This window comes from Xenopus laevis, chromosome 4S, assembly GCF_017654675.1.
Source record: "Xenopus laevis strain J_2021 chromosome 4S, Xenopus_laevis_v10.1, whole genome shotgun sequence".
NCBI lineage: Eukaryota > Metazoa > Chordata > Amphibia > Anura > Pipidae > Xenopus > Xenopus laevis.
This window is the reverse complement of record NC_054378.1, coordinates 86,627,023-86,652,246: the sequence shown is the minus strand read 5'-3', so window position 1 is coordinate 86,652,246 and position 25,224 is coordinate 86,627,023. Positions and strand designations below refer to the sequence as shown.

Here is a 25,224-nt window from a genome sequence, read left to right as displayed (position 1 = left end):
CTGAGGTCTGAGGAGGAAGGGCTGAGAGCTGAGGAGGGTGGGATGAGGATGAAGAGCGTTTGTACTGAGGGCTGAGGAATGAGACACGAGGGGGGGAGATCGCAATAGCATATATGGGCAGCACGGGGGTGTGACTGCAGCCTCTTGGGATCAGTGAATATAATAAGAGGTGAGTCTGCATACTACTTCGTTAGGAGAGCGCACGCAGGAGCATGTGTTCTCCTGAAGATGTCCTAAATGCGTTCCGTAAAGCAGATCTGTTCCCTTCTGTCTCCAACTGTACTGACAATCATAGCTTCCGCCTGTGTACAGCTACACACAGTGGAAGTGGAGATTGACCCATAAACTCAAAAGCATTTTCAGGCTGATCTCCAGTCCTTATAACTACACGCAAGCAGAAGTTATAATTGTTAGTACAGTTAGAGGCAAAAGGAAGCGGATCCGATTCTCTCTGCCTGCAAAACAAAATGCATGTTGAGAGCAGTGGAGCCAATGTTTCATGAGCCTCTGCTCTAAGTGTAGTAAGAGAGCAATATTTACTGATATCTTTATTTCAGTTAAGTAAGATTCTTTAATAGGCTCACTTAATATTACATAAACTATCTGTTAGTAAATTATTTATTCTAAGGGTATAGTTTCCCTTGAATAGTATCAGGAATAATAGGGGCTAGAAATAACCCAAAGCATTGAATCCACTGAACTAAATTACAGCCAAAGCCTCTTTAAGAGGATGGAAACCAAATGATTAAACCTAGATTTTACATTTTGCCGTAATTTCCATTTCCTGTTTATTTTTAGATCACACAGACCTAAATTAATTTAACTTAACCAACATTCCATTTATTTATCCCTGATTTCACATGTAAATGAAACCTTGTTTGCAATATTCCAGTAAGAACTGTATTTTATTGGAGATAATACTAGAAACCTCTAAGCAGTTCCGTAGACAAGCAAACAGTTATATACCATAGATGCATGCCGAGTGCCTTTATATGAGGCTCAATACTCCATTTTATTAAACTCTAAAAAATTCAAATTTCGAGAATATTTAACAAAAAAAATCGAATATCTAAAACTCGAACGAATACTGCCGACCCAAAAACTCGAATTGAATTCGAATCAAATTGGACTAAACTCAAATCAAGTTTTTTTTCGGAGAATGTCAGGAAGGCATTTAAATGGGTTACTGGACCTCTGCCATTGACTTATACATGAATTCAGCAGGTTGTAGGTGGCAAATAGTCAAATTCCAATTATTCCTAAGGTATAGGTTTGATAAATCTTGAAATTCTAATTTGAATTAATATTTAAATCGATTTTGAATAATTCACAATTCAAATTTGAGCGTTTTGAGCAAAATTTCCTATTTACTAATCGACTTTTAATAAATCTGCCCCTAATATCTAACAGAACACATCCACATTATCTATGTTTGTAGTAAGGATTTTACTAATGCATTAAGATAACTAATGTAATGTTTAAAACATGCAGTTGAAAAAAGAATAAATATACCTTGCAGCCATGACAGGTTCTGTGGTTGTAAATTACTATACACATGCTACATTTTTATTTAAATAAATGTTTCATGTTTGCAGAGGTATTAATATCAGCCAACCATGACCATCCACAATTAATAGAGCATCTTAATTCAAATGAGCATGCCAGGCACTGAATGTTTGCCTCTATATTTGTAAACGCAGATGCTCTTGTATAAGGGCACAATAATCAAAGGATAAGGCACCCTTTAAATATAAAATTCAGAAAAAAAAGACTCATATTCAAAACTATTTTTCAGTAGCATTTTTTTTTTTATTAAAAACAGAATTGTGCAGTCATTTGCCAAATACAAACTATATAGGTGGATAATTGGTCAGTATTGAGCTGGTATTGACCTAGTAAAGTCTATAAACCCACATGTGGAATATGGATGTAAATAAATATGAGATTAAAAAGAAAATGATTACTAAGAAATGACTGATCAACCCCACAAACATAAAATCAAAATATCTAGTAAAATATTCCCTAATAATGGTTAAAAACAGAAATTCTGCCTTTATTCTTAGTTACAAAGCTGTCAGAAGTGCGTCATATTGATTTGCACATTTCTAATTAAGGAAGCGAGAAAGGTCGTCTTTAATTTCTGCTTCATCCCATGGTCCATAAATGTTATCTTTAAAAAGCTGCAGCCGAATTAGGCAGTATGGACATAAAAATGTCACGGAGAGGAGGAGAAGAAAAAACAGCAAAGCCCCCACACCCGAAATGCTCAATAGTCCAGCCATGGTAAGAATGGCAAAGAGAAAGGTTACGCCTATGTATGTTCGAGGAGTGTTAGCCCTCAGCTTTCTTTGCAAGCTGGGCCACAGAGCAAAAATCTGGATGGCAAAAGTGACCATAGCAAAAGCATGAAGGGACCGTGGAAGTCGCGAGGCAAGACAAACAGAAGCAAAAATGGCCATGTTTATGGAAAGAGTACTAGAAACTACAGCGGCATTGGCTCCATAGTCGAAAAAGACCAGGTGTCCAAGAAGCATAAGGACTGACATAGCATAAATTGTGTCGGTGCTAATAGATTCAGTCAGTGTTTTAAGCACTGGGGAAAACCCATAAGTAAATGCTACAAATACAAGTGCGCTCTTCAGATCAGCCCAGTGCGTTCGTCCACTGTCTCTTCTTCCTTCTCCTTTGTCTACAGCATCAAACAATATGTAGCCAAGGAGTGTGAGAAGCAAGCTGACCCCACACAGCTTCTGAGGAGACAGCAAATCCTGGTCCATGTACCACCATATAACAGAGAAGACACAAACACTGCAGAGCTGTTGGATTACAACTCCAGCTTCAAACACCACTGCCCAGTAGTGATACCGACGTACATAAATGTTCTTCCTCAGTTCCTCCAGGAAGCGGTTATCTACATAATTATCAGGGAATGGCTGATGCTCGTATAACACCTTTTTCCAGATAGGCGGGGAGCCCACTGGAGCTGAAGGAGGATTCCCTGCTCCCCATGACAGACTAGAGTAATGTTCTCCCCCAGGGCTCTGCAGCACTGGGCTCATTCCGCTTCTTTGCCAGATGCTCTCAGTGTAATACCTGGAAAATGAGCACAATGTAGATCAGCTATTACACAGAATTTAATTACCCATTAAAGAGGAGGTTCACCTTAAAATTAACTATTAATATGATTAATTTATTCAAAACAACTTAATTTAACTGGCTTTTACATTTTCATCTGACTCCGCAGCTGCTGGCTTATTGCTAGGGTAATTAAACTTTAGAAACGAAACAGTGTAAATCTAAAAAATGCAGAATAGAAAACAATAAACCACAAAAATTGTCTTACAATATTATTGCCAGTTTTAACAGGAATGTGCCATTATGCCTACATAAACCCTATTGTCTCTATTCTTCTCTTAACTGATGTGCCTCCGCTATCCCCAGCTCACTCCTTACTAACCCGTGTCGTCTCGATTATGGCTTGAAGTTAAAAAGCTTCTTGAGTGGCAATATGCTTGGGGTGAGACAGTGTTCTCATAGGATGGAGGACAAATGTAAACAGTGCCCCAGCCTATGAGAACATTGCTTTTCCCCCAAAGGACCATCACTCAGGAAACAGTTATTTCACCAACACAGGTTAGTAAGGGGTGATCTGAGGGGAGGCAGTAGGGCACATCAGTTAGAAGAGAACAGCAGTGATTCCTGTTCAAAGAGGAATGTGTCAGTATCTCTTTAAGAGAGACTTGGATGACTTTTTGCAGTGACATAATACCTAGGGATACAATTCGTTTTCTCTATGAATGTGAATTTGTGTGCGTGTACACTATGGGTGCTAGACAGCCATCCGGATTCAACTTTGAATTTGATATGTCTTGTTATCTATAAGAAACCTCTTTTCTGTATGTGCATTGTACTAATTGATTTATTTAACTGTATGAGACCTGTTGTAATATATTGTATGTATACATAGGGGCACATTTACCTAGGGTCGATATCGCGGGTTAATTAACCCTCGATATTCGACCGTCGAAGTTAAATCCTTCGACTTCGAATATCGAAGTCGAAGGATTTAGCGATATTCCTACGATCGAACGATCGAAGGAATAATCATTCGATCGGACGATTAAATCATTCGATTGAACGATTAAATCATTCGATCGAACGATTAAATCATTCGATCGAACGATTAAATCCTTCGAATCGAACGATTCAAAGGATTTTAATCCATCGATCAAAGGATTATCCTTCGATCAGAAAATTGTGAGCAAGCCTATGGGGACCTTCCCCATAGGCTAACATTGGCCTCGGTAGGTTTTAGGTGGCGAACTAGGGGGTCGGAGAAATTTTTAAAAAGACAGTACTTCGACTATCGAATAGTCGAACGTTTTTTAGTTTGAATCGTTCGATTCGAAGTCGAAGGTCGAAGTAGCCAATTCGATGGTCGAAGTAGCCAATAAAAACATTCAAAATATTTTTCCTCTATTCCTTCACTCGAACTTAGTGAATGGGCCCCATAGTGTAATTACTATGTTGAGCCTATATACTGGATCATGAACTGAAATCTATGGGATTGGCTTATCTTTGGAAACTCCGCCCAACCTGCTTCTTTTCCTTAAAATATTTTATGTCTGTTAAGTGTAAGTTAGCCTATGATACAGGGGCAGATTTATTAAGGGTCAAATTGAAAATTCTAATTTAACAATTTTTCATGCTCAAAACTCAAATTCAAATTGTGAATTATCCAGACTTGAATCAAATTTAATTAGAATGTCGAGATTTCACCACCTTAAACCTGCCAAGTCAGTGGGAGAGGTCCCGGGACCAATTTAGACATGTTACTAGCCGTCCTGATATTCGAGTTTAGTCGAATTTGATTTGAGTTTTCGAGTTAAAATTTCGAGGTAAAATTTGTCCGAGTTTTAGATATTCAATCTTTTTCTCATATAACCAACCTATCGAATTTTGAGTATATTCACATTTTTTAGTTTAAAAAAAAACACATGAATTTGATATTTGACCTTTGATAAATGTGCCTCTAAGTGTCCCCTGGAGACACAAAACGCGTAAGGCTATTGTGTTTTTTAATCTTTATAAACTACTGGCTACTGGATTCTAAAATCCCACCATTTGATGCGGTAATCTTATACTATAGTCCAATGAACATAGTTTTTCATTCCCCTTTTTGATGTTGATCAACCTACTGCTGGATGATAAATAATAAAATATGTCTATAGGTTCGCACACTTAAAAAATACAATCTAGGAGACAGGAGTGGTATATATAAAAAATAATGCTTTACTCTTATGCAGAAAAAATTCACAAACAATATCATAGTTAATTGGCATATATTATACATTACATCAAATATCAATACACATCATATATACCACCCATTGGTTAAACCTGACAAAAAGAAACACCAACAAGGAGCGGATACACCTACCAAAGGAATGAGAATAGCCCCAACGTTTCGGCACCAAGGCCTTTGTCAAGTGGATTCTGATGTTTGCCAAGTTTAATGGAGGTATAAATACTCAGTTTAATCACTGACAAGGGCTCTCCATTCACACGCTTCCTACACTTCCGGGTATGTGACGACACTTAGTCAGATTTTCGGGGCTAATTCCAGCACAGATCACAGAAACTTCCAAGTAGGATAGGGACCTCTCCCATTGACTTATATACAACCTCAGCAGGTCTGAGATGGTGGATTTTCGGATTCTGACTTTTTGCAGCCTAGGAGTATAATAAATCTTGGAAAATTCGGATTTTATATTTAAAAAAAAACCTCATATTTTTAACATTCGAACTTCAATAAATAACCCCTTTGAAGTTGGCACCCAGCTGAAAGAGATACAATACTGTACGTCTCATTGTATAACTGTGACAGAACAAGTGCACAGCCGGCCTCACAGTGTAAGGAGGATGGCACCCCTAATATCATGCATGAAATCGAAAAGAAACGCTGGCACACGGATGTTTCCGCTGTATTGTGGATATTGTAAAAGAAATCTGAATACAGGATGGACAGGAGAATTCTATAAAGAATTGGTCTTCTGGGAACTACTCCCTAAAGGCTTGCCTGATCAAGTAAAACAGATTACGAATGCCCTATATATCAGTACAGGGATCTTAAGCACACATATTTATATAAGCTCTGAGTAATACATCACATCCTCTGCCTTTTCTAGCCCATGACAATATCATCATTCTATAAAAGGAATGCAGTCATGTAGATATAAAACTGGTTCCACTGCCTTTCCCTACAGTAGAAACAAAATATGTTTTTATTTTGCAGTGCATTTCTAAAGATAGAAAACCTACCCCAGTAAATATTTAAAACAATATATGTTTTTTAAATTGAAAGCCAGAGGTCATTGCTTACTAGTTCCAAAGTACAAAAAAGTGCAGAAGTGCAAAGTGCAAGTAAACATATGCACAAAGAGTGCAAAAATAGCCCATGTTTTAAAGGAAATGGTCCAATGCTACATGTGAAAATACAAATCTTCAAGCTCTCCTTCGCCAAAGTTAGGGATGGCCTCTTTATCCCTGACCCCCAGGTCAAAAGGCACCAAGGTGCAAGGGTCTTCAGACTCCCCTTCACATTATGGCTAAAGAGTCCCTTTCCCCCGGCTTCTTAAGAAGCTTCCCTGGGGTTTCTTCCAAGGCCGACGTCTTGTTTTTTATTTCATTGATACATGGCTCATTTACAAATGCACTACAATGGTTGCAAAATCACAAAGGTACTACAGCCCATGCATGCTCCTTATAACTTGCATATAGTGGCAATGCACTTTTTCAGCCTGCTCTAAAGAAAATCTTTTATTTGCATACTAATGCAAAGTACAACACAGACAGATGCAAAGGTTTAGCAGGAGGCAGTACTTCCAGGATTCCATTTAAATGCTGCAAATGGCCATTTGAATCAGTAAATCCTTAAGATGCAGGATTGTGGGGGGATTGACTAATAAGCAGTTCTAATATAGGTCTATGAAAAATGTATTTGTTCCAATATTTAGGTGGGAGTAAGTTTTAGTTAAACCACTAAATGCAGTTGTAAAATTAAGGCAATATATGAGCTCAATACAGTACAAAAGGGTTAATGCAAAGTTAAGTATTGTATATATTACCTACTGCACTCTTGTTATACAAAGTCTTTGGGCATATAGGACTCAATGCTATTACCATACTTTATCAAGTATAGTAGCAGATTTACTAAAGGGCGAAGTGGCCGTCGCTAGAGAAAATGCGCCAGAAATCTCATCCACAGGAACATCGCCAATTTACTAACAGACATAGAGGACAATTCGCTAGCGTCAGAATCCATCGCTAGCGCAGTTTAGCGCCCTATCGCCAGGTGAATTTTCGCTCAGGCAAACAATCGTTACTCTGCAAATTCACTAAAGTGTAAAGTTTACAGAACGTTACCTCTTTTGCCAGAGTTTCCTTCGCCACCTTAGACCAGGCAACTGATAAGATAAGGCTACATCCTCCTCAATCTTATGTTAGTGACATCATATACTGTATGCCGGAAGCTCATAAAAGTTGGAAAGCTGGCGTTTTTTCATATTTTAAAGCGGAATTGCCTTCAAAACTATAAAAGATTTTTTGTTTTAACCAATTTGAGGGGCATGCCACATTTGTTTTAGGATGGGCTCATGTCTAGGTCATTTGAGGATCATTTGATTGGATTGGATATTTGTAATAATAAGTGGCCACTTCAAGCATTTGTACCAACATCTCTAATAAAGACGTCTATACGATATGTACCGTATATACCCGAGTATAAGCCGAGTTTTTCAGCATCCAAAATGTGCTGAAAAAGTCTACCTCGGCTTATACTCGGGTCAGCTGTGCCCGACCGGAGTAGCTGAGATTGCAGTCACTTTTAATCATTCCTATACCAACAGTTCACTTGGGGAGAGACTGCAATATCCCACAATGCCCTCTGTTGGTTATATGAAAAAATAACAGTGCGCCCTCTGTTGGTTATATGAAAGAATAACAGTGACTGCAATATCACACAGCGCCATCTGTTGGTTATATGAAAGAATAACAGTGACTGCAATATCACACAGCGCCATCTGTTGGTTGTATGAAAGAATAACAGTGCGCCCTCTGTTGGTTATATGAAAGAATAGCAGTGACTGCAATATCACACAGCACCCTCTGTTGGTTATATGAAAGAATAACAGTGACTGCAATATCACACAGCGCCATCTGTTGGTTATATGGAAGAATAACAGTGACTGCAATATCACACAGTGCCCTCTGTTGGTTATATGAAAGATTAACAGTGACTGCAATATCACACAGCGCCCTCTGTTGGTTATATGAAAGAATAACAGTAACTGCAATATCACACAGCGCCCTTTGTTGGTTATATGAAAGATTAACATTGATGGCAATATCAGACAGCACCCTCTGCACATGGTAGTGGGACAGTGGGACAATGCACACAGTAATCCGTTTGGCAATTCTCTGTCACCATCAGCTTTGCAAAGAAGTCCGGTTGATCGCTGGGGGGGTCGCTTTGGCAGAATGTGCGCTGCTGGGAGACAGGGCTGTAGTTGTGTCTAGGCTTATACTAGAGTCAATAAGTTTTCCCAGTTTTTGTAGGTAAAATTAGGTACCTCGGCTTATACTCGGGTCGGCTTATACTCGAGTATATACGGTATGTACCCGTCCTATTCAAATTGACCTAAGGGTAAGAGTACTAATGAAGTTTCACTAGGCAGAATTGAACGCTAGCGAAAGATCGATAAGAAATGCTCGCGCTGATGAATAAACGCTAGCGTTCAGTTGCTGAGACGCAACTTCACATTTTAGTAAATTAATGTAGTGGTAAGGACTTTACACCTGGAGAAGTAGCGCGAACTGTGGCAGAGCCTTTTAGTTAATTTGTCCCATTATATTTTTTCCACAGGTGACCATTATAACCATAGACCGGATACCCAAACCAGACCCCTATGGACAACCCAACAGACAAAGCACTCCTGGCTTCTATTCCCAGAAGAGTAGACGGTAAGATTTTGATATACTAGAAATGCTTTTCAATAGTATGTAAAATATCCTTATCTAGATGATGTATGTGATGATTACAAAACACACAATATAACCCAAAGGTGAGAACCATAGCTGAAGGGAAAGCTTAATGTGTGCTTTATCAATTGGTATATGTGAACTTAAAATTTTCTGCAAACAATATAAATGTGACGCATGAGGGAATTCTCCATACTTGCACACACTCAAAAAAATGATTGGCTACCAGCACATGAAGGCCTCTACATTACAGAACCTCTGGATTTAACTTGGGTGCTTATTCGTTGTGTTGGATTGTGTAACATACAGGTATTACATAGAGTTAGCAAACTCTTCATCGCTTCTACCTATCTAAATAGGCATGCACAACTGTGATTAGATGCCGTTCTCTTATTTGCAACCACATGAAAAGAAGTCAGAAAGCTCATTCTGCCATGGCCTAGTTATTTATGTTACATGTGTAATAAAGGAACAGTAACATCAAAAAATGAAAGGGTTTAAAGTAATGAATATATAATATAGTCTTTGGCTGCAGGCCCGGATTTGTGGAGAGGCTACCAAGGCCCGGGCCTAGGCGGCAGGATTTTAGGGGCGGCATGCTGCCCAACCACACCCACATTGGTTCAGAAACAATGGGGATGAGCAGGAGATACAATAGATTTTTAAATCTCCTGTGCACCAATCCCCATTGCTCCAGTCCCAATGATGAAAATTTGAGCGAATAAAAGGGAGGGATGGGGGCAACGTACGACAGCAGGCCTAGGGGTGCCAACTTTGTAAATCTGGCCCTGTTTGGCCGAACTGGTAAAACTGGTGTGTTTGCTTCAGAAAGACAACTATAGTTTATATAAGCAAGCTCCTGTGTAGCCGTGGAGCAGCCATTCAAGCTGAAAAAAGTAGAAAATGCACAGAATACACAGCAGATGTCAGAACAAGCTCTGTAGCAAACGATAGAATTCTTCAGAACTGATCTGGGATCTACTGTGTATCCAGAGCTTGAATGGCTGCCCACATGGCTACAGGGAAGCTTGTTTATACAAACTATAGTTGTGATTTTAAAGCAAACAAACTTGTTTTACCAGTGCAGGGCAACATTATATTATGATTCATTTAAAACATTTTTATTTTTTGGTGTTACTGTCCCTTTAACCTGCTTGACTACTTGCTTTACTAGGTCAGTTTCATAAAACTGATGTTTGTTTTGTTCTGCTACTTGATTCACTTTTCTAGTAACAAACATTTTTGTTATGTGCAAACAGTGATCAAACCCAGGGGTTGTTTCCCACTATAAGCAGATCTGTCTTTGTATGTGTGTATATTAAAGGAGGATTGTGTCCTTCATTCAACAAAGCTATGCCTGGGAAACAAAATGTTTTTTAAAGTTCAGATTGCCCAGCTCGTCGAGGGGGTCGAGGGGGGGGAGCGCATCGCTAGTGCCATTGCACTCACTGCACTAGCAGAGCTGATCTTCTTTTAAAAACGGAAATTCGGCTCTTAGGGTAGGACTCCATGAACGATTTTGGCACGATCCGACAAGCTGCGACAAAACGAATCTGACAAAAATAAGGTAAGAGATAGAATAGACGCATGGTGTCGCAGTGCTGATCTGACACGACTGTCAAATGCAGCGCGCAGCGTCTGCATCCGACAGTCGTTTCACGTCAGCTCAACGCTGCGACAATTCTCTCTCTTAACTTATTTTTGTTTTAATGCGTTTTGTTGCAGCGCGTCGGATCGCGCCAAAATACTTTGTGGAGTCCTACCCTTAAGTTACCAGAGGTGCCTTTTTTCCCCCCCTGGTAACTGGCCATTCCATGCCGCCTTAGGCAAGGTTCTCACCTTACCTCATGGCAGGAGCGGCCCTGTTGCTACAGCAAAGTGAATTATCTACAAGGACTCCAGGTCCTTTCCATTATGGATTTACTTAGTGTAGTCCCATTAAGGGTATACTGTACTTGGATATTTTTACATCCCAGGTGTGTGACTTTACATTTATCAACATTGAATCTCATCTGCCACCAGTTTTGTTCTATTTTTAAAGATAGAATAGTTCTACCTTAATAGCCAGTATTCATCTAAGGTAGATCACTGGGTGTAACTGTGACATATTCAAATAAACTGGAATGGGCAGAGTCTGTTTCTAGAGTACAAAAACATTTGGTAGATTTCTATGAGTTTTAATGTAAATAAGACTGATAGTTGGTTGTATTATCATTTAAATTGTTTGTGTAGAATTCAGTATTTGGCTCAGCACTACTTTTAAAGACTCAGCTAATTATGTCACAGACTGAAATTCAATAAAATTGTCTTATTTTGGAAAAGGAGATTTACTCTTCACTAGAACAGGCTACACACACACACACACACATAATTCTCCTTTATATTAGAAATTTGCAGCTGCAGATCCCTGTGACCTTGATATAAGTTGGTACACTAAAGCTGAATACAGTTTTTCAAAATATGTTAAATAAATGTGTTCGAAGATTACATCCCACAGTTCTCAAAAAAGCATGCAAGGATGAAGAAGCAGAAGCATTAAGTTCCAGTCTGCAGAAAGAACTCTTGGTGAGGCCCCTCTGCCTGCCCAGCCAAGCACAACAAGTAAGTGGGAATTAAAGAATACTGCCTCTGTTCAAACCTACATCATCAATGATATTTTTAACAAACTCAATCAAGCTTCCAAAATACCAGTAATAGATAAATATTTGTAAAATAGATCCAGCTGCTTCTAATGAATGCATTCATTAATTCAATGATCCAAACATTCCTCACCTAAAAACTTTGTAACAAAATTGCAAATAGGACCATTTGAGCAGTTCCGCTTCACAAAAAAATTGATTGGATTTAAAAAAGTATAACAAATGATTTCGTTTTTTTAGTCATTTTATATTTTCTATAGTGTTTATTTAACTAATGAATGTTTCTTTTTTTGTACTTCTCTTACTTAAACTCCATTGGCTAGGTCACTTTCTGAATTGTTAGGGCTCTTACTTACGAGCGTTTGAAGCTGCGCTCCCCTGTGTTCCATTTTTCTGCGGTGAGCCGCAGGGGAGAGAAGGAATAGACGCATTCGTTTTTTTTCAATGGGGCTGTACTCACATAGACGAGCGTAGGCGCCGAACGCAGGTTGAGACGCAACATGCTGCATTTTTCCTGCGTTCGGCGCCTACACGCACCTGTGTGAGTACAGCCCCATTGAAAAAAATCTATTCCTGCACTCCCCTGCGGCTGAACGCAGAAAAACAGAACGCAGGGGAGCGCAGCTTCAACCGCTCGTCAGTAAGAGCCCTTAAAATATGATACCTGAATTGTTACATTTCTCAGCAGCATCAGATTAGAGAAAGCAACTAATGTGTCAGTTGTAACAGCTGCTCAGTAACAGACTTTTGTAAAGCTTGGTAAGAGTATTCAAGCTGCAGTTCCTGAGGAATGTATTAATTAATTATACTAAATCACATTATTTACAATGTAAAGAAACTATCTGACTACTAGAAACCACGACAGGGGGGGAAAACAAAAAGCAGTTGAAGAAAAATTGCAGATGAATAATATTCAAACATTCCAATATTCTGTGATACATTTTGAGAAGTGGAAGTGGCCCTTTAAAAGCAGTATTAAATGAAATGGCAGCTGAATATATAAAGATATAGTAAAAAACCTGCTAGTTTAGGGAGTCCAAACAGATATTTTGAAAATATGCCCACGTAACATTGGGCTCTAGAGATCACAACAATGGAAATACAGAGAGCTGGAGCTTTGACAGGATTTTTAAGCCTGTCTGATTGATATCCAGATGCTTTTCAGATTTTTGGACTGTCAGCGTCTTTTATCGACCCATGACTGTCCACCTTAAAGGAGAACTAAACTCGCCAAAAAAGCCCCCCTTAAATGCCTGCCATTACCCCCTCCTCACTCCCTCCCCCCACTGTGCATTAGTGAAAAAACAACCCACAACTTCCTCAACTTTTTATTCTTTCGGGGCTCAACGTCGACACGAAGCCTGTGGAAGCATGTGCAGTTGGGCCTAGTTAGGAATCGGCTTCAACTGCACATGTTGAGCCCAGAAGATGTGACTAAATGCGGGAGTTGCTGCCAAGGAGCTACGCTGCTCTTCATTTTAGAGTCAAATTCTTTGTAGCTCATAGCCAGAAAGTAGCTGGTTGATATAAACTGTAGTAGTCTTTCTCAAACACACAATGTCTACCAGTGTAAAGCAACTTTTAATTACTTTAAAACACAATTTTTGGTGTTACTGTTCCTTTAAGAGTTTCTTAAGTGCCATAAGGCTCATACCTACACAAGCCTCTGGCTGAGGAGCAGCTATTATGTTTCTGGTAGAAAGTAGGTGAAAGGCTGACTGTTGAGTCCATGGCTCACAGTTTATATTTGATCTTTGTATGCTGATAATCAGGGACAATTAACCACAGGATGAGTCATTTTCTTAAGTGTTTCAACTTTACTAGAAAGTCACCCAATGCCTTACAATTGTTAAATTTGTGTATATAGCATCTTCCTCATGATGAGCGATCTAAATCTGAAACCTATCTACAAAATGAAACAAAAGAGACTAGAGCTGATTGGCAAAGCCAGTCTGAAGAGGTTCACCCATCCTGGCATGGTCGTTTAAAAAAAGCACGGTGAGCAGACATGTGAACTTTATGTGGAAAAATTTAGATAAAGAGTTATTATTAGCAGCTATGATTGTGTGTCTGTATAGATAATTTTTACTATAATTATGTAAGTGATCCTGCTTGTACATGCTCTAGAATAGTCAGACAGTGGGCACGAGTAACCACACTGGTCCTAATTTGTGGGAACCATGGAACATTAATAAGTGCAATTGTAATCCAAATTCATTAGATCAAAGTTTATCACACACTCAAGACAAGAGAGAGAAGATCAGCATGGAGCTTCAGAAACAGAAGTCACATTAAACAGATGAGAACACTAGCATTTGATAGGGCTAGTCAGCATTTAATTTATTTCAAAGTAGGCCTACACACTGCACTTCTAGCACTTTGTAGCAGTTAAAATTAAAAAAAAGGTTAAAACTTTTAAAAGTTTATAAGCGGTTATGTTTTGCGGCTCTAGACTACTTTTCTTTAGTGGAAGAGGGGGCAAAATGGCTCTTTTGATAGTAAAGGTTGCTGACCCCTGTTCTAGCAGATTTAAGGTATGAAGATCCCAAGCATTCTGGATAACAGGTCCCATACCTGTATATAAAATATTGCAGTTCTAGCCATACTAATGTTTACAGTCCTTAAATTCAGATTTTTAAAATAAAAAACAAATAAGGCAACATGTGCATTGTGCAGAGCCAAAGGTATCATAGGCATTAAACCCAGAATTAGCTATAACAGCTTGCATTCCAAACCACTGTGCCATAAATAACTTAAAACAAATGTCCCAGAGCTGGGCAGTTTAATACTGTATATTATGCAATATTTTATAGCTGGTAGAAAACATTATTCAGTGCAGCCATTACATATTCTCTGTGAAAGCGTTGTGTAATTCAGTGAATGATAACATGTGCTGGGTGCCAAGGCTTTACCAGGTAACACTAGCTTCTTTTCTGACAAATCAATACAGCGCTTCATAAAGCAAGTGCAAATGTCAGAATATATTTAGCTCATGGTGTGTCTGCTTGAAAGCAAATTCATAAAGAAGAAGTTAACGTTAAAGTATAGAGTATCGAAGTCCAGCATATAATTCCATGCAGACCTGCCACATTCATTGGCAACCAGTCAGGGAAGCATTTTTACAAGGTCGCCTTTGCATTTTTATGGCAGTCAGAAAAGGCAAAGAAAACAAACAAAAAGTATGCAAAATTCACTGTAGCTTGCTCCTGTTTCTGGAGTAAGAAAAATAAAGAATCCTTTTTAAACATATATTCAGATCGTTTTGGGAACATATTTTATGATCAGTCATCAGCTGAAACCCCTCTTGGATTATAGTAGGCCAATGTGGTTTGGTTGTTGTAAACTGCCCTACAAGGTGAAGTGATGTCTGTCAATTTGGTCAATATCAAGCATACTGCCCAAGCACTGGGACATGTATGGCATCTTGGGATGGGGTGGTCAGTTTCACCAAACCATACTGCTCTTGATTTAAACTGAAAATCTTATCTGCCTTATCTTGATCGGTAGATGGCCAGTCTTTTTGAGACCACTCCCAATTCGTGGATCTTCATCTGAGAAATGCCTTTTATTTACAGTTCTCTCTCTCTCTCTCTTAGGATGAAGCCTCTGCTGCCAATGCATTCTCATAGTCAACCAAGGGATTGGCACGCTTGCCAAGGAATGTTACCAGGTATATTATTAAACACTTTTACAATATAACGCCCCAAACTTAAAGGGGTTGCTCACCTTAAAATTTTTTTTTTAGTTCAGTTGTCTTCCGAATGTGTACCAAAATAAAGTGTTTTTTTCAACTGCTCTCCATCTATTATTTTTTACTGCGTTTCCAAAATCGAGTTTAAAAAGTTGAATGTGCCTGTCCGGTGTTTCAGTCTGACAGCTCAGTAACCGGCGGCAGATTCTAAACGGTTACAATTTGCTGCGTTAGTTGATACATTTCTCAGCAGCTTCTGTGGAATATTAGCAACTATTGTATCAATTTAATGAAACTGAGGGTTTCTGCTTAGAAGGGCCAGAGTCTGTGATCCCCCCCTCCAGACATAAAAAGGTGAAAATTTAAACTTAAACTTCAATATTAAAAAAAAACAGTCACACATAGAAAACAGAAAGTAATTGGTAAATGCTGGTGAACTATCTGAAACCAACTGAAGTTTTGTAAGGCAAACAACCCCCTTTGGTACTACAGCTGTTCCAAAGCTACAACTGTCAGCATTTTGGAGTGACTATTCCTGTTTAAAACAGCATCGCTTACATACTGTAAAGCTGTACAAATGATTGCAGCAATAGATGGAAAACTAAAAAACAGGTTTTTGTGGCTCAAATTTAAAGACATCCATACATAGGCTAACTTTATACTCTGTCCAAATTGAAAATACCTTTAGTTTTTCGAGCATTTGGGGGTAGTTTGCATCTATATAGGAATGATCTGAGGCTCCACTGAACACAACTGATTAAGTGGGACTTGTTCAGACAACAGATGAATGTGACTAAGCATGACAACAACAGTTACGCTCCAGCTCTGGTATCCATAGAAACCATTTATTAGGCAGCATTTACTATATTATTTTAATGACTATGGATTTATCCCAATAGTCATTTTTTTTAAGACAGATTTTTGGCTGCTCTAAGCACAAGAGGGATATAAATACATTAAAGGCACACTACTGTCACAGTATTATCACCACGTTCATTCAAATGCAGAAAAATAGGGCATGCCAAGTTTTTTTAACATTTTCCCAGTTGTGTGTGGTGAGTGGTAAAAACACATTATCAGCCACTAACACATTTTAAAAATACTGACATGCAACTTTGATTGGCTAAATAGATAGGCTGTGCAAAATAAAAATGTTTCTAATATAGTTAGTTAGCCAAAAATGTAATGTATAAAGGCTGGAGTGACTGGATGTCTAACATAATAGCCAGAACACTACTTTTGGCTTTGCAGCTCTCTTGGTTTTTCACTGAAGGATTAGTTGCAAACTCACTGAACAATTATGTCCCATGTGCCCGCAATTAAGGTCGCTGACTAAGTCAGAGTTAGAGAGCTGAAAAGCAGGAAGTTGTGTTCTGTTCTGTTCATCCAGTCACTTCAGTCTTTATAGATTCCATTATTAGCTAACTAACTATAATAGAAACATTTGTTATTTTGCAAAGCCTATCTATTTACCCAGTTTTTATTTCTAAACTGAACTATTCCTTTAAGGTGGGGTTTTATTCTTACCCTTTAAAATATCACTTGAAAAACTATTGCTATTAACTACGATTTTAAATGGCTTTTTTTTTTACTAGACTGCTTCTGACATTACTTACTATTGTAATTCTCCTAAAGCAAAACAGTTACAGAATGAATAGCATCCCACAAACAATGAAGCACATTAAATATTTAGATATGGGCCAAGTAAACCCAGAAAATAAGATAGAGGAATTATTATACATTTAAAACAGATGCTTTACTTTCCCCTGATTTGCCCTTGCATAATTTACGAACGTGTTTGCACTAGTTTGCAGAAACATGGAGATATGCAAACGTACTAGTCCTACAGGTATATGTTTACATAATATTGCTCATCTTTCTCCCTTGCAGAGCGAATCCAGGCTAATCCAGCTTTAGATGGCCTGACCATGCTACAGCAGCACTTTTTTGGAGACCCATCCATTCACATTCTAGTCCCGCGGACTGCAGAGACTCCACATTACACCTCCCTTGCTTCTCTTTCTGGGCCTCACATGGAAGAAAATGAAGATGAAATACAACAATGACGCTGATAAGGATGCTAAATAGGATGCCCAAACTGTCTTACTGAATTACTGCTACAAAAAAATTTAGCCAAAGTCACAGCTGCAACATTACTATTGCAGTACTTATAATACTTCTATACATGTTTATAAAGCATGATTTGCAATGGATTCCTGTGCAAAACAAAAAAAACAATGTGTAATTCCATCTGTATAAATGTTACAGAGCAAGAAGAAAGCTGGCGCGAGCATTTCATAGCTGTTTAGAAAAACTCCGTTAGCACACTTACGCTTAAGTCAGTTTGAATAGGATGGGTACATATTGGTCATATATATGTCTTTATTAGAGATGTTGTTGCACATGCTTGAAGTGGCCACTTATTATTAAAAATGTACAAGGAAGCAAAATAAAGACAAAATAGATCCTCTGTTGTCCTAGACATGAACCTACCCTAAAACAAATGTGGAATGACCCTGAAATGGTTAAAAAATGTATTAAAATATATGTAACAGTTCCAACTTTTAAACACAATACCACTTTTAAATATGAAAAAACGCCAGCGGTTTTTTTTTTATGACGTTTCCGCATACAAGATATGATGTTACTGATATAATATTGAGGAGGATGTAGCTTAATTTTTACCCGTTTGTCAGGTATAACCTGGCAAAGCAGAATCTGGAGAAAGGGGTAATGTAAATGAAGATGTGAATTTGCAGAGTAAAGATAGTTTGTCTGAGTGAAAATTCGCCTGCTGAAAGGGCACGAAACCTCATTAGCACTGAGCTCTTTCACTAGCGTATTGTCCTCTACACCTGTTGGTAAAGTGGTGGTCCCTGAGGATCATATTTCTGGCGAATTTTGGCTAGCAACAGCCACTTCACCCTTTAGTAAATTTGCCCCCTAGTGCTTGTTGTGTCAGATAAACTGCACAATACCTTTTGTGGGCATGTCCCATGTGCTGCATACCATTATAGAACCCATTAAATTACCACACAAAGAGAATCAAAGAATACATACAATTGTAGTTGAACAACCTCAATTTAAAGTCCATATCAGAAAAAATATCCACAAAGACATTACAGTAAAAGCAAACGAAGGCCTTACCTTATATATTACATCTAGGCCTTATAATAAAGTATAGTCATGTTTACCATTTTCCAGTGTTTATCTGTAAAAGAACAATTAAAGGGTGGTTTAACTTTGAGTTAACTTTTAGTATGTTGAAGAATGGCTAATTCTAAGCAACTTTTCCACTGGTCTTAATTTTTTCTTTTTATAGATGAATTATTTGCCTTTTTCTTCTTACTCTTTCCAGCTATCATTGACCCCATCTAAGAAACAAATTTTCTTTTAGGCTACAAATGTATTACTCCTCCTTCTATTCGGGTTTAACTTTCTCCAGTATTTGTAACCTCAGCTGTTACACCTGGTGTTTTTTTTCTGATAAATGTTTAGCTAACAATGTTTATTTATTTTTTTCGTCATTACACAGAGGTGTCTAGTTTCTGATCTTTGATATGTGTTCATTCAACCATACTTTTATTGTGTGTAGGGTTGCCACCTTTTCTGGAAAAAAATACTAGTCTAGATATATTTTTTCCATATTAACAACACATGGCATCAAGCATTATTTTTACTGGCAATGCCAGTGAAATACCAACTAGTTATTGACCCTAATTGTGCAGCTTCTTTACCTATATAGGCTAGGCTGTAAGGGCATTTAATGCCATATAATACACAAAAGCCATGAATATACTGTAAGTTATATCCTTATAAATGGCTCTTAGTGATATCATCAGGTGAATGGAGCTAAGTGATTAAAACTTGTGTATTATAATAAAGTTCCCCTTACTTGAGTGAGGCTATTAGAAGTAACTTCGGAGTTCCGTGACCTGTATAAAAGCACTTGGGCTTTGGCCTTCTGCTTTTATATGTGTCAGAACTGCCAGAAGCACCCGACGGTGCTGCTCACCTTCCCGGCGGTTGCAATGAAAATCCAAGATGGCGGCGCCCATGTTGAACACATGGGTGCAGCGTCGCTGCATGATGATGTCATCACTGGTCAGATGAAAATCCAAGATGGCGGCGCCCATGTTGAACACATGGGTGCAGCGTCGCTGCATGATGACATCATCACTGGTGCCGATGAAAATCCAAGATGGCAGCGCCCATGTTGAACACATGGGTGCAGCGTCACTGCATGATGAAGTCATCACTGGTGCTGGGATTTTGTCATTAAAGGGCACTCTCGACACTGAAACCCTGCCTAATTATATGTTTCTTGTGCTATAGAACCTGGGTGTGTTTTTGCTATTGCTATCCTGATCCTGATTCCAGCCTGAAACTCTGACTTGGAACCTGATCTGCCTGCCTCCTGAAACTTTGCCTGGACTTTGACTATTCTCTTGTTTAACCCCTCGGATACCACGATCTTGGACTCTTGTTCCTGGCTTCCTCCTTGGTCCAGACTACTCCCTTATGGTCCTGGAACTCCTCGGTGACTTATAATATCCTTATATTTTACAATAAAGGGTACTTTATTCACTATATTATATACTCTTGCTATCACATTTATGGAAACCTGTAATTTTACATTTGCTACCTTTCTGGGGGTGTAGTGGACTGTTATTTCAGATTATGCCACTGTAATGGCATAATAATAAAATCCAATGGTAAAGTATATAAATTTCCCATTTTGGGATCAGATTTTAAAAGATCCCTAAAACTAGAATTTGTGTCATAGGAGGAGAGAAAATGTATTTTTCCCATTTATCAAATTATTAATTCCTTTTGAGTATGTCACTTATCCTTGAATGATTGGTAAGAATAGGGCACCTTATGTGTTGCACATTGTTTGGGCTGTGAGGGTTTCAGGATGAGGAACAGTAATGATTAAGGAGGAATTTGAAGAACAGGCAGAGCAGGCAAAGTCTGGTACTCAGGAATCATGCTAAATAGGTCCAGTAACAGCTCTAAAAATGTCATAAGAAAGGAGAAAGGCAGAATTCTAGTCACATTCTGGCACAGCTCAAGGCAGGCAGAGTTCAGGATTAGTCAGAAAACAGGCCAAGGGTTAAACAACAGAGAGTCAGCAGCAACGTTATGCTCATTAACAGGCTCAAGGTAGACCTAAGATCAGCTGACTGCATTAGTGTCAGTGGGCTTTTTGACTAAGATACTTTATCATGAGGTATATGCACACAAGCACACATACATGTATATAAAACCATTTTTTCCAACACTGTATGTTGTCAAAAGTGAATGATACGGTAGAAATGGTAAGTTGCTAATTACTGTAAAAAGAATAAATGTTATTTCGGTAATCAAATCATCACCGTTACCTCACTGTTAAATATTTTCCCTATATAAATGTACTTTGTTTTCAGTTCACTATGTTTGTCTTAGTATCTGAGAGTAATCTTAAGCAAGCATTTGTCATCCTTCTTATCATCAGGCTGACAAGCTCACTACGTGGCTTCGGTTAAGTGGCACCGGTCAAAGTCTAGTGGTACAAATAACTGCTCTAACTCAGCCAGATAGATGCTGTAATCGTGAACTTGGTTCAATATCCCTCAATGGATAAACTACCTGGGTTTCAAATAGCCACGTAACATTAAAGGTCCCGCCTACTATATTTTTCAAAGGCTGGCACTATTCCATGTAAAAAATACTGGAGAGTACTTATAGAGACTTTGAAATGGCAGGGATGCCACTACATTTTTTGACTGCTTCAACTTTTTCAAAGAACAATAAAGGCAATAAAATGTGGGCCAAAGGGAAAAGCATTTTACTGTATATCATTTGTAAAATTCAGTAGTACTAAAGGCTTACTAAATTCCACACATGGAACATGACTATATCAGATTGTAAGCTCAAATAAGCAGGGTTACGCTAAAAAGTGATGTGGGAAAGGTTTGCACTTAAAAAAAAAATATATATATATATATATATATATATATATATATATATATTTATATATTTATAGGAAGCAGACCCCATCACTGCCGGGGGAGTGCTGGAGGAATAGGGCGATCAGTCAAATTTCTGTTCAGACAAATGGAACTCTCTACACAATATATATATATATATATATATATATATATATATATATATATATATATATATATATATATATATATATATATATATATATATATATCAACACATGCAAGAATCTTATATTTGATACAATACCCAAGGCAAAATACATGTGCTTTAACAGTTTTAGTGATCATGTAAATCCTCTGAATTGTGTTTAATTTGGAGTGAGGCAGGCAGGGTAGCGGCAGGATTTACTGACCTGGAAATATTCTATTTGCAGATCAAAGTGACCTATGTTTCTAATCCTCCACCTGATAATAGCACTGCCACGTAGCACTGAATTTTATAAGTGGTCATGTTCTATATGCGGAAAAAGTCAAAGCAGGCTAAACAGTACTCAAGAGACATTTTGCTAAATGTAAGTAGGCACATTTACTGTATAATAAGATGAATGAGCAAAACAGAATCAAAATTTAATATGAAAACTTCAGAGCCTTTAAAATGTGAAAGTAAATATGGAAAAGATAAATTACTGTACTTTTGATTAAAACTTTTTGCCAATCATAGTATTCCTGCACAGCCGCCAATTGTATAGATCACACTCCCTAAAATGGAGGTTCCCCATAGGCTAAAACTGCAATTCGGCAGCTTTTAGATGGCGAATGGTCGAAGTCAAATTTTTAAAGAGACAGTACATGACAAATTTCGATATTCGAATTTTTTATTTTTTTTCAAAATCGAATCGAATTTGGACTATTCCCTAGTCAAAGTACACGAAAAATAGCTCGAAATTTTAATTTTTTTCATCGAAAATTCACCTCCACCTTTGATAAATCTGCCCCTGATTGTTGACCAGGTGCATGCCCACTAGAAGAATAGACCAGATCCAGTGTGCATGCTCCTTCTCAATGCCAAGGCTCGGAAGTAACATGACCACTCATGGCTGCTGCCAAATACACTCTACAGTTCTGCCTCTTCCAGACAGGAACAAGTTGAGATGACATTATGAATGTTCCTTATATCGATTCGATAAGAAAAAATAACTCTAACAATTAAAAAGAGTGGTCGATTGTCCACCCATCAGTGAAATTACATCAATATGTCAAATATATATATATATATATATATAACAAAAAAGTCCACACTCATAGGTCTTGTGTAGAAAAAAAATGCCAGCCCACAACTAGTGCAACTCCAAATCCATCTGTATTATCGGTGTTGCACTAGTTGTGGGCTGGCGGTTATAATAGAACAAGTGACTTATGGAAGGTACGGATCTGCTACAAGGACTGCTCTGCAATACGTGATATACCATACCTGAAATGGGGGGCGATATGTTGCAATCTGACAATTGCTGATGGTTCTACCTATCGGAGATACTGATAAGGTAACATAGATAGATAGATCGTTTTTTTTTTTTAATGCAGATTTCCACTTGGACACATTCATTGATTTTCACGGTCTTGTATGAACTTTCTTATGCACTAAACTTATCGATAACCATAGACAATTGGATGGAAAGATTAACACGGGTTCGTATTACCGGAAGGGTTCAAAATCACTCATGACGTTAGTTTCACATACACGCCCACAATTAGTGTTTTGGAGCTCTTTTTGAATTTTAATGTGTATAAATGTGTTTGTAGTGGGCCTGCACCTCCTGATGACAGCTCGCGTTTAAGAGCCAAAACGTTGAATAAATCCACATTTTTTCTACACAAGACCTAGAGTGTGGACTTTTTTGTTTGTTGTAAATAAGATTCCTGTTCCAGCACCTAGGCATTTTTTGGTTCTTTGTGTGCACCTACCTAATAGGCCGTCACTTAGGCCGTCTCTAATCCTGAAGAAGGCTCAAGCGAGGAGCCGAAACGTTGAATAAATATTTTTTCACTTTTTTTCAAGACCTGATTGGTGCGGTCTTTTAATGTGAGATATGTATTTATATATATATATATATATATATATATATATATATATATATAACCATTTTGCTCAATCAAAATAACAAAGGAAGATCAAAGTTCAAGTAAAACCAAACCAACCCAAGTTTTTTTTATAGTTTGAAATTGGGTATTAATTAATTAATTAATTTATTATACTGGGCACTATACTGGGTTCCTTTATTAATGGGAATCAAACTATCTTGCTCTGGACTACAGCTTTATTGTAGGCAGTTTCAGTTCACACATTTGACACCGAAATACCCAGTTCACTGTTTCTGTGGGGTTAGCATGCATAGACATAACACTGCAAATTTATTTAGTTAAATTGTTTGTTCCGAGAAAACAGGCGGGCTTTATCAAGTGCTACAGATTCAAGCGAGAAACATAGATTTAAAGGAACAGTATACATTAAAAACACATTTGCTAAAAAGAAGTACAATAAATAAGACAAGTGGAAGAATGTATCCTGTCTGTTCTTTTTTATTATGTAAATCCATATATTCCTTAAAGGGATTCGGTCATGCTTTTTATGATGTAGTATTTATTTCTAAATAACACTCTTAACACTGCAAATAATTTATTCTACAATATAAAATTTCATTCCTATTCCAACATGTATTTTTTTTTTAGTTGTAATATTGGTGTGTAGGCAGCCATCTCAGATCATTTTGCCTGGCCATGTGCATTCAGAAAGAGCCAGCACTTTAGGATGGAACTGCTTTCTGGCAGGCTCCTACTCAATGTAACTGAATGTGTCACAGTGGGACCTGGATTTTACTATTGAGTGCTGTTTTATGATCTACCAAGCAGCTATCTTGTGTCAGGGAGCTGTTCTCTGGTTACCTTCCCATTGTTCTGCTGATGAGCTGCTGGGGGAGGGGGGATGATATCAATCCAACTTGCAGTACAGCAGTAAAGAGTTTATCAGAGCACAATTCACATGACTGGGGCAGTTAGGAAACTGACATGTCTAGCCCCCAAGTCAGATTTCAAAATTAAATATATAAAAATCGGTTTGCTCTTTTGAGCAACCTGTAAACAAACACATCCATCTCTTCATGTGTTTGAGCATCTCATTATCAGAGGGCTTCTCAGTGGATTGGTAACTAGTTTTATCTGCTTCTTCTCTGCTCAGCAGGACCAGGAAGTGATGAGCGTTTAATATACTTTTTAGTGGCAAAAATAACAAAAAAAACTCTTAATTATCATTACACAAGTAGTATGTTCAGCACAAGTCCTATTACATGTTGAAAAGGGGAGTAAATTGTCCTTTTAAGGATGAATTACCCTGTCCGCCACTCAGTATTTTGGATAATTCCATCCAATGACAGGCAGCTGCTAAATTGGTCCCTCTTTGTCTGTTTAGGCTGTTTAGCCTATAAATTACCTGCCCCAAACATCTGAATGAAAGGAGACAGATTGAAGATAAAAAGGGTAGCTACGAAATAAATAAAATCTAACGCTTTGTAGGGTTTGGGTACCGGCAGACCGCAGTGGAAGTAGGTTAGTTGGAATGCAAAGAGAAAAACATGGAGAGGTACAGAGACGAGATACAAGTGGGCAGCTGCCAATTGAAAATTAGTGTAACTACCAGTGAGTGGGTACCTGATTTCCCAATGCCAGGCTTCCGGGTTACTCCAGTCCATTCCAATCCAATCCTTGCCTGAGCAGCTAACGCTCGGCAGCCAATCAGAAGCGGTGGTATCTTGAATTGCGATTGGCTCTTGGGACCTTTCCGCTAGAAACAGGAAATAGTTGCCAGGGGCGCCTGGATTCCGATTCGCTTACACCAGTCTCCACCCCCGGCTTATTACAGAGGCCTTGTTGT

General features: G+C 38.2%; 1 protein-coding gene and 1 long non-coding RNA gene across 6 annotated transcripts; one reads left to right on the top strand and one right to left on the bottom strand.

Annotated features, from left to right (window-relative positions):
* The first annotated feature begins 60 nt into the window (after positions 1-60).
* LOC121393331 lies at positions 61-17,773 on the top strand. Its single transcript, XR_005960988.1, has 6 exons — positions 61-169; positions 8,924-9,021; positions 11,523-11,640; positions 13,546-13,676; positions 15,275-15,348; positions 17,260-17,773. It is a non-coding gene; the product is annotated as an uncharacterized LOC121393331 (long non-coding RNA).
* Positions 1,788-25,187, bottom strand: pigc.S (phosphatidylinositol glycan anchor biosynthesis class C S homeolog). Of its 5 annotated transcripts, none has more exon segments than NM_001097730.1 (3): positions 1,788-3,094; positions 18,552-18,580; positions 25,002-25,014. In NM_001097730.1, a coding segment is annotated over 1 exon segment (954 nt). In that variant the 5' UTR covers positions 3,060-3,094; positions 18,552-18,580; positions 25,002-25,014; the 3' UTR covers positions 1,788-2,105.
* Positions 25,188-25,224: the final 37 nt, after the last annotated feature.